Source organism: Bos taurus, chromosome 29 (assembly GCF_002263795.3).
Source record: "Bos taurus isolate L1 Dominette 01449 registration number 42190680 breed Hereford chromosome 29, ARS-UCD2.0, whole genome shotgun sequence".
Lineage (NCBI taxonomy): Eukaryota > Metazoa > Chordata > Mammalia > Artiodactyla > Bovidae > Bos > Bos taurus.
In genome coordinates, this window is record NC_037356.1 from 24,520,481 (window position 1) to 24,538,285 (window position 17,805).

At 36.3% G+C, this 17,805-nt stretch overlaps 1 protein-coding gene and 1 non-coding gene across 2 annotated transcripts in view; both read right to left on the bottom strand.

Moving 5' to 3' along the window:
* PRMT3 (protein arginine methyltransferase 3) overlaps positions 1-17,805 on the bottom strand; it is a 121,762-nt gene that overhangs the window by 80,186 nt on the left and 23,771 nt on the right. Inside the window, 1 exon segment of the mRNA NM_001102076.2 lies at positions 2,625-2,724. Coding sequence (NP_001095546.1) covers positions 2,625-2,724 — 100 coding nt within the window.
* Positions 4,363-4,434, bottom strand: TRNAC-ACA (transfer RNA cysteine (anticodon ACA)). The gene has a single exon. It is a non-coding gene; the product is annotated as a tRNA-Cys (tRNA).

A 17,805-nucleotide genomic window follows, 5' to 3' on the forward strand; every position in this document is an offset into this window, starting at 1 on the left:
AGATGATGCAAACTCTAAAATTACACCTTTGTGCAGAGAAAAAGAAATTTCTTAGCCATCACATGCTGGACATATGTTTTTTTTCCCCTTTCTGAAGGGTTTCTGAAAGAATGTTTGTGAAAGCATCTCAGAATGCACCTTTTCATCTCGGGTTCCAGTGACTCAGTATTGCTTATGTGACGCTGCCTTCCTGATAGAGGCAGAGATCATTCCTGACCAAACCCCCAAAATAAAAAAGTACTGCAACAAGAGCCCAGGGTCAGGGTCACACAGTGGATGCTGGAATTATGAGTGGTTTGTCAGGTAGGAATTGGAGCCACAAAACAAACAATTTCTGCCAGCAACACCACCAAAGGCCAAAAAAAAGAAAATGCCCTGGCTTCTCCTTTCATAAATCTCCCATTAGATTTCCCAAGCCAGCTGAAGTTGGCTGTCACAGGAGCCGAGGAAAAGCCACCTGCAGTGTTAGCCCTTCTCCATCAGACAGCAGAAAACAGAAGGGTGTAAAATGAGTCTTAGGGAAACAAGCCCAAGACCAGCACACCTTTCCATAAAGCTCACATCATACCTGTGACAATCTCATAAATTCACTCAACCTAGCTAGGTTTTTGTTATTATACCAACTGGCTCTAAGATTTCAATTTCATATTAATACTTCTCTTGAGAGTCCCTTGGACTGCAAGGAGATCAAACCAGTCCATCCTAAAGGAAATCAGTCCTGAATATTCATTGAAAGGACTGATGATGAAGCTGAAAGTCATATACTTTTGGCCACCTGATGCGAAGAGCAGACTCACTGGGAAAGACTCTGATGCTGGGAAAGACTGAGGGCACGAGGAGAAGGGTACAACACACGACAAGATGGTTGGATGGCATCACCAACTCAATGGGCAAGAGTTTGAGCAAACTCCCACAGTTAAGGAGGGAAGCCTGGTGTGCTGCAGTCTGTGGGGTTGCAAAGAGTCAGAAATGACTGAGCGACTGAATGACAATACTTCTAGACAGTGTTTCAAGTTTCAAAATGAAAGTTCCTGAAACATCAACATCCAGAAGGATAATTCTGCTAACCTGGTCAAGAACTACCAGCTAGTTAACTGAGGTGACAGGAAGTTTTAGTAAGGTCTATCTTTTAGTTTGCTTACAGTGTAATTTGGGGTAATTTAAAAGATGCATTTCCCAAGAAAAATAAAATGATTCTTAGAGAAGTAAGGACTACATTAGGCAATACTTAGTACAAACTACTTAAAGCTGCTGTCAAGCAGATGCCTCATATGCACTTTTTCCAAAGCACCTTTTTGTGGTCTTTAAAGAGATGTTAGATTTTCAGTTATATATAACTAAATTACTTCTCACTCAATTTTAAAGGGAAATCAGAGTACTGATACACATTACTTGGTTAAGAAGAACAAGGGTATTATGATCAAGAATTGTAAGAAGCCAACCTTAGCATGAAAAAACTCAACATACTGTTTCAGATGCAAAAGAGTAACTGCCAACAACAGTGACTGTCATAGGGTTAGGGTCTATGTCATAGGCTCTGAACTGAAATCACGACATTAAATCTGAACACTGCAAAAGCACTCTAATTCTAGCTATTTTGCTAGAATTGTTATTCAAAAGTTATAGATAATTACAAAGCAAAACTCATTCTTTTCAAGAAATTTTGATAAATTCACTTAATTAAAAATACAGGTATCAAATACAGTTTCTTTAAAAAAAAAAAACAAAACCTTAACACTTTCCAAATGGCTATCCAGAACTACTATATACTAGTCTTAACAGAAGTAGCGTATCAACAGGTCAAATCAGTTGACAAATACCATTAATTTTACTTTACAGACACTTTAAATACTCTGACCTTGATTTGTGGTTTCAAAAGCAAACTATAAAGCTATATAATAATATACCTTTACTTCATTATTTTAATAATGCCAATAAATACTATTTTATGTGGTATAGGTGGAAAAGCAAATGGCAACCCACTCCAGTATTCTTGCCTGGAGAATCCCATGGACGGAGGAGCCTGGTCGGATACAGTCCACGGGGTCACAAAGAGTCGGACACGACTGAGTGACTTTACTTCAATAACTCATGGAGAAGGCAGTGGCAACTCACTCCAGTACTCTTGCCTGGAAAATCCCATGGACGGAGGAACCTGGTAGGCTGCAGTCCATGGGGTTGCTAGGAGTCATAACTAAGTGACTTCACTTTCACTTTCACTTTATGTGGTATAGGACACATGACTAAAGAGATCAGAAAGATAGGCTATTCGATATGACAACAACAGTAGCAACATCACATTATTTTGACATGAACAGTCTTAGTAAATCCTTAAAGAATCCTTGCAGGCTTTTAGGCAAACACAGTTAGGTCTCAACAAATCTAGAAAGTAATATTAAGACTTTAAAATTAAAAAAGATAATTTATTCTCTTCTTAAAGATTACAAATTGCCAGTAAATAAGTGCCGCTGCAGAATAAACTACCATAAAAACACTGTAGCTATTTTTAAAATAATGCTATCATTCTGCCATTTATCAAATATAATAAAATGCATAATACTTGCTACTTTATTCATTGCCTTTAAAAAAAATTAATAAAAGTAGTTCTGTGTGCAAACACTTACCATCCACTCGGATATAATAACATCCACTTTTTCTACAGGAAGACGAACTTCTTCAATTTTTCCTTTAATTAGTGTAACAGTATCTTCAAGTTTATTTAATCTGAAAAATGCCATAATGAACAAATTGAAACAAATTCTGAAAACTAGTCAAACTACAAAAATTCTTGGCAACTGTTATTACTTTATAGAACTCAAAGTATGTTTGTTCAAAGTTTTCTTACTCCCTGGCATTATAATTGCTCTTTGGTCACTTCATGAATCCCCAAGAATGTTTGTGGTTAATACCACAATACAGCTGAACCAGTGTTTAAAAGTACAGCATGAAAAGAAACTCAAACCCTATTAAGAATACATATCAATAAAGTTAAAAAAAAAAAAAAAAGTTTTTAAAGGGAGAGGTGGAAACAGACCAGTATATTTTAAAGAGAAGTAGCTTGCCACAGCAGCAGAGAGTTAGGCCCAGAAGCTTTACTCTGAATTCCAGGTCCTCTAGCACTTGTCAGCTAAGTGATTTTCAACAAATTATGTAACATCTCATTGAGCCTGAAATCAAGTGTAAAACAGAAATAGATACCTTCCCAAACTATTAACACTTCTATTAACAGTCTATTATGAAGATGAGACATTTGTGAAAGCTATGTACACATCCTCTAGCACTATGCAACAGCAAGGTATTATCATGAATAACAGTAATATTCCATGTTACATAAACTTGAAACTTTCCTCCAATCATAAATTATTTAACTTTGTCCAACAGCATTCATTAGATACTTTTATATGCTTGGTCATAAGATTAGCACATATTTTTCATCCCCTTCTTTTGCAATTTCAAATAAATAACAGAGAATTTCAAAAAGCTAAAAGTAATCTACTAAGTTTGTATCTAGTTAAATAAATTTGCAGTCTTCAAAGGCTGTATATCTGAATTACAAAAGATTTTTTTCTGCAAACAATGGAGCGATTTTCCTCCTGTAAATTTCACTGAAGTATTATATACATAAAACTAAATGCATTTTTAAGGGTAAATTTTTCTGAACTAAAAAAAGAAAAAAACAAGAGATACCTGAGTAGCCACCATCATCATATAGATTATTTTATGTAAAATATTACAATTTTCTCAAAAAGATGCATTACTGCTCTTTCCCACAAAACCCTCCTATCCACACCCAACTACTGATTTCTTTCTTTTACTACATATTATGATTTGTATTTTGTAGAGTTTTATATAAACAGATCATATTGAATGTACTCCTTTGTGTCTGGTTTCTTTCAATAAGTGTACTTTTTAAATTAATGCCTATTTTTCTGTATATTGGAAGTTCAATCCCTAGTTATTGTTGAGTAGTATCCCACTATATGAATAAAACACTTTTTGTCTATCCACACATCTGACGATGGATTTCTGGATTTCCACTTTTGGACTACAATGAATAAAGCTGCTATAAATATGTATGTACAAGAAGTACTCCGTCAAATGGAAGTGATAGAGCTTTTTAAGAAATTGCCAGTTTGTTTTACAAAGTTCATATATGATTTTACATTCTTATAAGCAATATGTGAGCATTTCTATTGTTTCACATCCTTGTAAACTTAGTATGAAGTGAAGTGAAATGAAGTTGCTCAGTTGTGTCGGACTCTTTGCAACCCCATGGACTGTAGCCTACCAGGTTCCTCAGTCCATGGAATTTTCCAGGCAAGAATACTGGAGTGAGCTGCCATTTCCTTCTCCAGGGGAATCTTCCCAACCCAGGGATCGAACCCGGGTCTTCCGCATTGTAGGCAGACGCTTTACCATCTGAGCCACCAGGGAAGCCAGTATAGGATCTTTTTAATATTAACTTTTTGGTAAGATCTCATTATGGTTAAAAATTGAACTTTCCTAATGCAAGTCTTTTTTCCATATGCTTACTAGTCATAATTCCCTATTAACTTTTGCTCAAACATTTTAACCATTTAAAAACTGGATCAGTTGTATTCTTATTTTTGAATTTAAAAAATTCTTTACATTTCTGGATAAAAACTCTGGAAGAAAATAGTGAATATTTTCTTCCAACCTGTGGCTTCTTTTTATTTCTGTAATAATATGTTTTAAAGGCTAAAGTTTTTTAATTTCGATAAAGACCAATTTATCATTTTTTTTCTTTCATGGTTCATGCTTTTGGTGCTTTTCATATCCAAGAAATTTTTGCCTACATCAAGTATTTTGACCTATGCTTTCTTCTAAATTTTTTTAGTTTCCATTTGAGTTGATTTTTCCAATATATCATCATGATCTTTTTCCCGTATATAATGAAAAAACTTTGTTAGAAAAACTATCATGAGTGATAGCTGCAACTGTTGAAGAAAAAGTTTCACCAACCCACGGAATTACTTCAGAATCATTGTCAAAAACCAGCTAAGCATAGATGTGTAAGCTTATCTCTGGACTTTCAATTCTGCGCCAAGATTTAGATGCACGTCCTCGCACTAATACAACATTTTCTTGATTCTTATACTTAAAGTCATAAAGTCTGACAGAATATATCCTTTAACTTCATTCTTCTTTTAAAATTCTTTTGGATATTCTAGGCCATTTGTTTCCATATGAATTTTAGAATCAGCTCATGGTATCATTCTACATTTTTTAGTGTTTATGTCTTCAACATATTTTGCTAAATTTACCCCTAAATGTTTAATGATTTTGATTGCATTGTAATGGTATGTACTTTTTAAGTTTCAATTTCTAGTTGTTTACGGATAATAACAGAAGCATAACTGATTTTCATATTTTGACCCTGAATCCCACTGACTGTCATAAAGGGTTTAGCTTTAGCACAGTTTTAGTGGCTATATTATAGATTTCTTAGGATTTTTACGTGTACTTGATCATGTCACTTGGGAGTAATGAGTCTTAGTTCTATTGTATTTACTGCCATTTATTGCCTTCCTTTAAATGTATTTATGGCACTTGTTAGATCCCCCGAGACAATGCTGAATAGAATTGGCAAGAGTGGACATTCCTTGTTTTATTTTCAGTTATAAGGGGGCAGCATTCATTTACTGTTACTTAAGATACATTTCCTAATGGTCCAGTGGTTAAGAATCCATCTGCCAATACAGGATCCCTGGTTCGGGAAGATTCCACGTGCTGCAGAGCATCTAAGCCCACATGTCGTAACTACTGAAGCCAGCCTGCCTAGAGAGTGCAAGCTGCAGCTACTGAGCCTGCACGCTGCGACTAGGGAAACCTGTGCACCTGGAGCTTGTCCTCTGCAACGAGAGAGGCGCTTCAGTGAGGAGCCCCGCACCACAAGGGAGAGCAGCCCCTGCCCGCCACAACCAGGGAAAGTCCGTGCACAGCAACGAAGACCCAGTGCAGGCAAAAATAAGTATTTAAAATAGCCTCAAAAAAAAAAAAAATCAGAAAACATTTCTACTGAGTTATTAATAAGTTTTGTAGGGAATGGTTCAAATCCTGGTGACCATGAGCATCTTCACGGGCTTTTTCTTTGCAGGTATCACTGTAGAAAATGTTGCAAGATACCAGAGAAATACATGGCAAGGAAATATTGACCAATGTCAGAGGGTACACTGGGGAAGAAGCTGTTAAAACAGTTCATGCACAGCACCTACTGGGGGACATTCATTTCATGGATGTGACTTAGCATCCTAGCATTGTCTGAAAGATTGTTAGAAATATGAGAAATACACTTTGATATGCTTTAATTTTCACTGATATGCTTTAATTTTCACAGTGTTTTTGTGTTTTTTATAGAAATACAACCAATTTTTACATACTATGTTTTCGTACTATGAACAATTATATGCCAACAAACTGAACAACCTAGAAGAAATGGACAAGTTTCTAGCAATATATGCCTATCAAAACTAAATCAAGAAGAAATAGATAATCTGAACAGACCAACCACTAGAAGTTTAACAGAATCTGCAAAAATAATAAAAAATTCCCTGCAAACAAAAGTCCAGGAACAGATGGCTTCACTGAGGAACTCTACCAAACATACAAAGAAGAATTTACATTGATCCGTCTCAAACTCTTCCAAAAGACTAAAGTGGAGGGAGCACCCCCAAAGTCATTCTATGAAGCCATCAACGCAGTGATATCAAAATCAAAGACAATACTTAATATATATATATAAATAAAATTAGAGGCCAGAATACCTAATATATATATATTTGATCTCTAATATCTTTGATGAATTCATCAAAGAAGCCAATATCTTTAACGAATATAGATGCAAAAAATTTTCAACAAAGTATTAGTAAACTAAATCCAAAAACATATAAAAAAGATCATACGCCATGATCAAGCTGGATTCATCCCAGGGTCAAAAGGATACTTCAACACACTCAAATCAATCAATGTGATACACCACATCAACAAAACACAAGACAAAACCACATGATCATCTCAATAGATGTAGAAAAAGCATCTATTGAAAAAAATTCAACATAAATTCACAATAAAAACTCTTATCAACGTGGTGACAGAGAGAACATATTTCAAATAATAAAAGCCATTTATGAGAAATCTACAGCCAACATATACTCAATGGTGGAAAAGCTGAAAGCCTTCCAACTGACTACAGGAAGAAGACAAGAATGTCCACTCTCATTGCTTCTGTTTAGCATAGTATTAGAAGTCCTAGCCACAGCAATGAAACAAGAAATAAAAGGTATCCAAATTGGAAGGGAAGAGGTAAAACTGTCATGATATACAGATGATATGATACTTAACTCTAAAGCCTTCACACAAAAACTACTAGAACTGATAAACAAATTCAGGAAAGTAGCAGATTAATATACAAAAATCCACTGCATTTCTTTACACTGAAATAGGGAAAAAAAATCTCTAGAAATACTGAGGATAAACTTGATCAAGGTGAAAGACTTATACACTGTGAACTATAAAACACTGATAAAGGAAACTGAAGACGATTTAAAGAAATGGAAAGATATCCCATGCTCTTGGACTGCAAGAACTAATATTGTTAAAATGGTCATACTACCCAAAGCAAGCCAAAGATTTAATGTGATCCCTATCAAATTACCCATGACATTTTTCAAAGAACTAGACAAATAATTCTAAAATTTATATGGAATCACAAAAGGCTCAGAATTGCCAAAGAAATCCTGAGGAAAAAGAACAAAGCTGGAGTTCCTGAAATTCAGACTATGCTATAAAGCTACAGCCATCAAAACATAGTATTGGCACAAAAAGAGACATATGGGTCAAGGGAACCGAAAAGAGCCCCAAAATAAACCACATACCTTCAGTCAATGAATCTCTGACGTAAGAGGCAAGAATATACAATGGAGAAAAGACAGACTCTTCAGCAAGTGGTGGTGGGAAAGGTGAATAACAACATATGTATCAATGAAGTCAGAATACTCCCTCACAGCATATATAAAAATAAACTCAAAATGGCTTAAAGACTCAAAGACATGACACCATAAAATTCCTAAGAGAAAACATAGGCAAAACAATCTCTGACATACATAACAATGTTTTCTTAGGTCAGTCTTCCAAGGCAATAGAAATAAAAGCAAAAATAAACAAATGGGACCTAATCAAACTGATAACCTTTGCACAGCAAAGGAAACCATAAATAAAACAGGAAGACCACCTACAGACTGGGAGAAAATATTTGCAAATGATGCAGCAGACAAGGGCTTAATTCCCAGAATATACAAACAGCTCATACAATGACCAAAAAAAAAAAAAAACAACCCAAAAAACAATTCAATAAAAAAAATAGAGATAAGACCTAAATAGGCATTTCTCTGAAGAGATACAGATGGTCAACAGGCACATTAAAAGATGCTCATTATCACTACTAATTATTAGAGAAATATAAATCAAAACTATAATATTATACTACCTCTTTGATCTGAATGACCATCATTAAAAATTCTACAATTAACAAATGCTGAAGAGGGTGTGGAGAAATGGGAACCCTCCTACACTGCTGGTGGGAATGTGAATTGGTGCAGCCACTATGGAAAACATTATGGAGGTTCCTTAAAAAATTAAAAATAGAACTACCATATGATCCAGTAATTCCACTCTTAGGTAAATATTAAAAAAAAAGAAACATTAATTCAAAAAGATACATTCACCATCATGTTCACAGCAGTACTATACACAGAAGCCAGGACATGGAAGCTACCCAAGTGTCCATCAACAGATCACTGGATTAATAAGATATGGCAGGGACTTTCCTCATGGTCCAGTGATTAAGAATCTGCCTTGTAATGCAGGCTCGATCCCTGGTCGGGGAACTAAGATCTCACATGCCGCAGAACAACTAAGCCTATGTGCCATGACAACTGGGCCCTCACACTGTGGAGCCCGTGTGCCACAGCTATTGAAGGTCGAGCACTCTGCAGTCTACGCGTGGCAACTATTGAGCCCTTGTGCCACAACCAGAGTCTCTAGGCCACAACAAAAGATCCCATGTGCTACAACTGAGTCCAGGGGCAGCCAAATAAATTTTTTTTTTAAGATCTCACACACACAGAGATACACACAATGAAATATTACCCAGCCATTAAAATATGAAATGTGGATGGACCTAGAGCATACCACGCTTAGTGAAGTCAGAGAAAGATACTGTATGACATCATTCATATGTGAAATTTAGAAAGTAACAGAAATGAATGTATACACAAAACAGAAACAGATTCACATAAATAGAATTCAAACTTATGGTTACCAAAGGGGAAAGGCGGCACGAGGAGAGGGCAGGAATAAATTAGGAGTTTGGGATTAGCAGATACAAACTGCTATATATAAAATAGATACAAACAAGGTCCTACTGAATAGCACAGAGAACTATACTCAATATCTTATAATAAACCATAATGGAAAAGAATATATATATGTATAACTGATTCACTCTGCTGTACACCAGGAACTAATACAGCACTGTAAATCATATCAATTTAAAAATTATGTATCACATTTAAAAATACATAATAAAATATTAAGCACCTTAATACTTTTACTGCTGTAATAACTTATTTATAGTTTATTTCTGATATCTATATTCATAAACATACTACTAGGGAACATGAAAAGTCTTGATCCTTCATTTCCAATTCTTGTATCTTTCTTTTATTGCCTTGTTCCATTGTCCAGGATCTCCTTTACAGTGTTGAATAGAAGAGATGATGGCAAGTGTCCCTGTCCTGTTCCTGAACTTAAATTTTCAAAGCTTCATCAAGTTGTGGGCTGTAGTTTTTGTTTTTGGATATACACTGTATCGTGTATGATATAACACATTCCAATTCTAGTTTGCTAAGAGTTTAATATATAGACTGAAAGGATATGGAATTTTATCAAACTTTCTCTCCTGAGATACATCAATAAATTTTTATGGTTAATTTTCTCAAATTAACCAAACTTGTATTCCTGGGATAAACTTTATCTTCCAGTATATTGCTCGAGAGGCTTTCCCAATAGCTCAGAAGGTACAGAATCTGCTTGCAATGTAGGAGACCCAGGTAGGGAAGATCCCCTGGAGAAGGGCTTGGCAACCCACTCCAGTATTCTTACCTGGAGAATTCCATGGACAGAGGAGCCTGGTGGGCTACAGTCCAAGGGCTTGCAAGAGTCAGACACAACTGAGCAACTAAGCACACACTGCTCAATTAAGTTTTCTAATAGTTTGAATAGGATGTTCTCCATATATGTTCATAAATGATTGACCTGTAAGTTTTTGTCCTGCCTTAGCAGAGTTCTGGTATAAAGGTTATACTGGCCTCATATATGTACGCTTGATTCCTGACAAAGATGACAGTACAGGGTAGAGGGGATAAAATGGTCTTTGGAAAAACTAGGTCATTTTTAAACAGATTAATACTACTATTACTACTGCTACTAAGTTTTAAAAAGTTGGACCACTACCTCATACCATATACAAAAACAATGCCAAGTAGATTACAAATCTAAATATTTTTTAAAAAACTATAAAATTTTACACAAGAATATAGGAAAACACCTCCATAAGGATTTTTACCCAATTCACATATAGTGATAACCATAAACAATGATGATGATACATGAAAACTGAGAATTTCAGTACATCAAAAGATACTTGGAGAGAGTAAAAAAGCAAAATAGAAGAATTTTTTCATTACATAAAGCTTACAAACATTTCAAACACACATACAAAATAAAGACTGTCTACAAATAAATAAGAAAAAGGCCCAAGTCAATGGAAACGTGAACAAAAGACAAACACATACTTCACAGAAAAGGAAATCCAAATGCCAATAATCACAGGAAAAAGTGCTCAGTCACATTAACAATCACAGAAATGCGAATTTAAATTTCAATGAGACACTGCTATACAACCAACTGGAATAAGTTCTTAAAGGTAGGCAATACCAACCCAAACTGTTACATACTACTGGTAGAAGTATAAATTGGTATTACCACCATATTGCCAAGTATAAATTGGCAATACCAGGAAAATCTGAAGACATGTATTCCCTAAAATCTGCACTATTTTTTAAACATATACCTCACAGATGTGTACCAAGCACATGGACAAAAAGGTTCATAACAAAATCGTTCTAAATAGACCTAAACCGGAAAACACAAAAATTCCCGTCAAGAATAGAAAAGATAAATTGGGATATACTAATCAATACCATTCTATGTAACAATATACATAAATGAACGCTAAAAATAATGTTGAACAAAACAAGCTAGACTAAAATAATGCATAATAAATGATTAAAGTGAAATATAAAGCAATATTAAGGAAGTGATTACTACAAAAGCCAGGATGGTCATTACCCAATCAAGCATGGAGAGCATCTTACTGAGAAAGGACAGATGGAGAGGGGAGGAAATCTAAAGTGCTGGAAATATTCTTTCCTATTACTTATTTGTACTTATGTTACCACGTAATTTATGTGCTATGTACTTTTTAATATGTGCATTTCAGACAAAGGTTAAAAAGGATGCTTATATCATATTTGAGCTTTTTAAAAGAGGTATTCAATAAAATTCTCTATGATGAAATTGCTGTAGTTGATTACATTTACTGAAATATTTTATTAAGGCTTAACAAGTACAAACACTTCAAAAGAAACAAAGAGCAATATTCTTAGAAGATCACAATGTTCCTACTGCCTTAGAAATATTTTCAGGATGCTCATGCTGAAACAAGACATGTCCTGTAAAAGGCCATCTGCTCAGGCTGTTTATTGTCTGCTACAAGTCATCATCCTATCTGCCTCAGTAATTACTTGTTGGAATATAAATACAACTGGAAAGATTAAGATTTCAGGGAATACACAGAAAAACAGACAAAAGGCCATAATTCCCAGTGATTCTGTATTAAAACATTGCAACACAGACGTGATTCACAGAGATAATCCCATTTGCGAGCCTGCTCATCTTAATCACCACCTGATTTTACCATTCATGAAAAAAAAACTATAGATTTTTACTTACTTTTCTTCTCTCAAGAGGCCAATCACTAAACATTACTTTAGCATAAAAGCATTCCAAATGAATTCTATCTCTGAAAACACCTGCTCAAAAAGTAGCATAGCTTTAATTTTCAGAAATACAACACCATAATATAAAGGGTATGTTAAGTAAGTCTCTTAACTAATCCAATAAACACTGAAATTATTTTTCCGAGTGGATATTTTGTTAGAGCAATAATCACTATCTTATATTATTTCCTATCTCAGAAGCAGCAATTTAACTTTTATCTCATGATACAGGGACATCATCATGAGTAATTATCTGATACTGGGCTTACAGAGATAAGAGAGAGAGAGTTCATGCACTTAAGAACATGGTCTAAGGCACTGAGAAAGGTAAAGAACACAGGCTTCATAGGAGCTAATATAATAAGACCTTAACTGAATGACATTCGATTTTAATCAGAAAAAGACAGAGCATCCATAAAGATATGTATGAATATGGGGGTAAAAAAGGGTGCCTCATCTATGTATGCACAAACTGCCTGTGTGTGTATGTGTGTGTGTATGGAAGACAAATCGCAAATGTGAAGAGCTAAAAATAGTTTAGTATGATCAGAGCAGCAAGAGGCAGTATGTAGTGACAAAGATGGGAAGTAGTCAGAGGTAATGCTAAGGAGTCTAGTTTTTAGAGGCAGTGAGGAACCATTTCAGGATTTTTAGAATGAGAAAGGAGAAGGCAATGGCAACACACTCCAGTACGCTTGCCTGGAAAATCCCATTGGACGGAGGAGCCTGGTAGGCTGCAGTCCATAGGGTCGCAAAGAGTCAGACACGACTGAGCGACTTCACTTTCTCTTTTCACTTTCATGCACTGGAGAAGGAAATAGCAACCCACTCCAGTGTTCTTGCCTGGAGAATCGCAGGGATAAGGGAGCCTGGTGGGCTGCTGTCTATGGGATCGCACAGAGTCAGACACGACTGAAGCGACTTAGCAGCAGAATGAGAAAACAGGATCAAATTTGTAATGTACTTCTGCCCAATGCAATTTTGATTTAAAAAAGACACAGTCTAGATTCTAACGAAGAACAGGGTCTAGCAGGGAGACAGATGTGTAAACAGCATAAAGTACCACCAAGTGTTCATACAATGAACATCTTATCAATTAAATGACATTTAAAGTTGGTGACAAAATGACTATAAAATTCACCTAGAAGAATACCTAAGTAATAATTTTTTCAAAATGCATATGGGGGTGGGGTGGGGGGAATACTGTAATACAAAAATATACAAGGCATAATATTGTTTTCAGTTCACTATGGCACCCAAACATACATGTTTCTCCCATTCCCCAAGCATGCCAAAATGACAACAAAGTAATACAAAATGTAACAAACTGATAAATGCATGGAGATTTTAGATGGTACTATCAAAGAACCAAAGATATAATTCAGTGGAGGAAAAAAGGGCAATCAAATCATTTTGGTAAACGTGTGAGGAAGGATCCAGTGCTCAGTGCACACATCAGAGAAGACTCAAGTGTTGCCCAGAACAGATCTCCCTCTTTTCTTCTGAGGCAGATAACAGAAAACACATACCAATTTCCTTTATTAAGTGTATTTCATGAGCTGTCTCCCTCCCAAATGTATAATTTCTGTTTATAGGTTTTAGGCATGTAGCTAACACTGAGGACATTTACTGTTTTAAGTTAGCAATAGCTTAGCTTCTAATAAAATGGGGGGGTGCGGGGGAAGGTTAGAGAATAATGCAAATTCAAGCAGAAAGATAATGGGTTTTCAGCAAGCTTTGAATATTTCATGTCCTGGGTCTTGAAAACCCATTCACTAATTCAACAAGTATTTACACTGAATACCTGCATGCCTGGTACCCTTCCAGATGGTTGGGGTATGTCCATGAATAAGAAAAAAATCCCTGTCTAACCCTGGAGAGCTGATATTCTAGTAAAGCTTACATTTTCATGTGATAAGTCTTTAAAAAGCCCTACCAAAGTGCTGATAGTGAGATCTCATACCAGGATCAGAGGTAATTTTTAGTCTCTCCATTTTCCTCTCACATCTTCCCAACACAAAAATATCTTTTCACTCCCTTTCTTCCTTTATTTATTTAAAAGAGATGAGAAATGGTAGGAAATCAACCTGGCCACACTAAGAGAGTAGATAACAGAGAGCCAAATAACTCAGCTACTTATATACAAATGCATTAATTCAGATAAGTATATAAAAAATACAAGAATGTGAATGAAGGCATAAATTTAAGCTACATCAAGGAGTAGAAGAAGGATGGATTTGAGAAACAGCAAGGATTCTCACGAGGACTCTATCTCCAGTAAGTCTGCTGGTAAAAGAGAAGGAGACGTCAAGTATCAGCCCCAGGTTTTCAATTTTAACCTGTGAGAAGAGTTAATGCAGGTCTGTTCTCTTGGTTCCTATCTCTGTAACCATGGCAATAATTCTTGATCAAATCCTAAAAACAAAACTCCTGAACACTCTTATATTTACTGGTTAATGATGCTATTCAATACACCTGAAGATGTACTGCTGCTGCTGCTGCTAAGTAGCTTCAGTCATGTCTGATTCTGTGCAACCCCACAGACAGAAGCCCACCAGGCTCCGCCACCCCTGGGATTCTCTAGGCAAGAACACTGGAGTGGGTTGCCATGTCCTTCTCCAATGCATTGAAGTGAAAAGTCAAAGTGAAGTTGCTCAGTCGTGTCCGACTCTTCGAGACCCCATGGACTGCAGCCTACCAGGCTCCTCCGTCCAATGGGATTTTCCAGGCAAGAGTACTGGAGTGGGTTGCTATTGCCTTCAACACCTGAAGATGTGAACCAAGACAAATCAGGAGAACAGCATGTGTGAAGTTAACAGGAAGATTCCTGATACGCACCTGGCATCTGACACCACTGCACAATGGCTGATCACACAGCGGTCATGTGCCTATGCCACCAGTTAGTTCTCTTTGAGAACCATAAACTGTTAAGACTCGAACTTGCTTGGGTTGAGGCATCTCTTGAGAATCTCTGAGGTTCACAGCTAGAGGGAAAATCACATCTTGTGTGACTCTTGCAAAGAAAGGATTTTGTGGGAGCCTGTAATGTGACCTCTTTACTGATGGGTATCTTTTCTTTGCTGTCCCTGGACTGTATTCTTTGCTATCATAAATCTTAGCAGTGAAGCTGTGAATACAATTTTATACTGAATCATGTGAGTTCTTTCAGTGAATCACTGAACTAGTAGGTAGTCATGGGATCCCCAAGACAGGACCATTAAGTAGACAGGAAATTAAGGAGGTGGCAAGATGTGAGAAAAACAGAATTTAGTCTCCATGTAAACCATCTTAATCACCTTCATTAGAAGACTTTTGAGCAGCAAATTGTTTTTAACCATTTTTATCCTCATCACTGCTTCAAAGTTTCCTTCAGCTTTTACTTCCTTTTTTATTATTTCTATTAAATTTAGAGGACTTCCCTGGTTGTTCAGTGGTTAACAATATGCCTGCCAGGGCAGGAGAGATTCAGACAGAAGAGACTTATGGACACAGGAGGGGAAGGAGAGGGAGGGAGGAATTGAGAGAGTGGCACTGAAACATATACATTACCATGTGTAAAACAGGGAACTAAAGGGAAGTTGCTGTGTAGCACAAGGGCTCACCTGGTGCTCTGTGACAGCCTAGAGGGGTGGGACGGGGCAGCAGGTGGGAGGGAGGTTCAAGGAGGAGGGGACACGTGTGTACCTATGGTTGATGTAGGGAGAAACCAACACAACACTGTAAAGCAGAGTTAACCTCTAAGTTAAAAAAAAAAAAAAAGAATCCACCCGCCAATGCTGTTAACAAGGGTTCGATCCCTGGTCCGGGAAGATTCCACATGCCACGGAGCACCTAAGCCTGTGCACCACAATAACTAAGCCCACACCCTAGAGCCCGCAAGCAACTCCTGAAGCTAGTGCACTCTACAGCAAGAGATGTGCCCACAGTAAGAAGCTGCCACCTCCATGAAGAGTAGCCCCCACTTGAGCAACTAGAGAAAGCCTGCACACGGCAGCAAAGACCTAGCAGAGCTAAAAATAAATAAATAAATGAACAAAAATAAATGAATTCAGAAACAAGATATGACAGAATATCCCTTACTTCAAGAATATATCCTAGTATATTTTGTGATCTTGTTCCAAATCTTATATATACCACCACTATCTTTAAATTCATTGTGTTAAGTTACTAAGTGCCTAAAAATACTAAGAAGATAAAGCTCTTGTCCTGGAATCTAGAGAAGAACACTTACATGAATATGACAACAGATCTAAGCATAAAAATGAAACAGATCTGTTTCATTTCTAACAGTATTCTAGGCACAGGTAACATAAAAGATTGCATCTTTAAAGTCATAGTGAGATTGAAAGTACTGCATTACAGTCATATGACAGATCAACCTTTTCATGAAAATTTTGCAAAAACATCCAAAAAGCTGAATAATGAGCTTTCCACTGCAGAGTCAAGGCGAAACCAAAGGCAGTCAGAGTAAAGGTAAATATTACCAGAAGCTACCTTTGCTTCCTGAGGGTGAACACTGGATACGATAGCCTGACAACTGAATAGCTTTGCTATCCTCAGGACATTTATGCTTCTGGAATGATTATTCACCGGAGAGTGAGAGTAAGAAAAAGAAACAATTTTTCATTCCTCCCACGTATGACTTTGAGTTCTATTTGCCCCTACTAATAAAACATCTTTCATTTCTTTAGAAATGCTACATCTCCTTTTTAAATAAAAGAGATAAAATTATTTTATCATCTTTTTGAGCACAATTCAAGGATTAAGTTGAATATGCTTAAAAGAATATGAAACATGTAATTATTCATCTTTTATGTATGGCAGGAACCAACACAATTCTATAAAACAATTATCCTCCAATTAAAATAAATATATTTAAAAACAAAACAAATCTCTTTCAATCAGTTTGACTTAAAATAGCCAGTGGTAGATTTTATTGGTTGAAATCTAGTTCCATGACTGGTACAATAAAAATTTTTTCCTACTTAAAGAGGGGGGAAAAAAAACTATCCATCTTTTAGAATTTAAAGTATCTTGTTACAGATGTAAGCTTAGGGAATTTTACAGAAATTCTGCTGTGTACAAATTTCTAGCAGCAAAAGCAGCCTCAGAATTGCTAAAGACAATTCACAGCCTGCTAATCAGAAGAGCTGCTTTCACTGATTGATGATGGTTCTAGAAAGCCCCAGTGCAATAATAGACAAGTATAAGAGAAGCTAAGAGTAGATTTCAAGGGAGGAGAGTGAATACATAATAAAGCTGACTAAAGCTTGAAACTTTATGGTATAAAAGAATAGAGATCATGAAACAGAATACAGAAAAGAGAGTCAGCATATGTTGGTGGGATAGCGGCAAGAAATGATCATTTCAGAAACATAACCAATCAAATGTAAAGTATTACTGGAGGCATTGGTGCCAAATCAAACATATCACTATAATTATCTATTAATATTATCATAATTACTACTAACATTTAGTAAGCAGTTACATGTCAACCGGGCTGCTCTGGTGGCTCAGACTGTAAAGAATCCACCTGCAATGCAGGAGACCCGGGTTCAATTCCTGGGTTGGTAAGATCCCCTGGAGAAGGGCAACAGCTACCCACTGCCAGTATTCTGGCCTGGAGAATTCCATAGACGGAGGAGCCTGGGGTCCATGGGGTCAC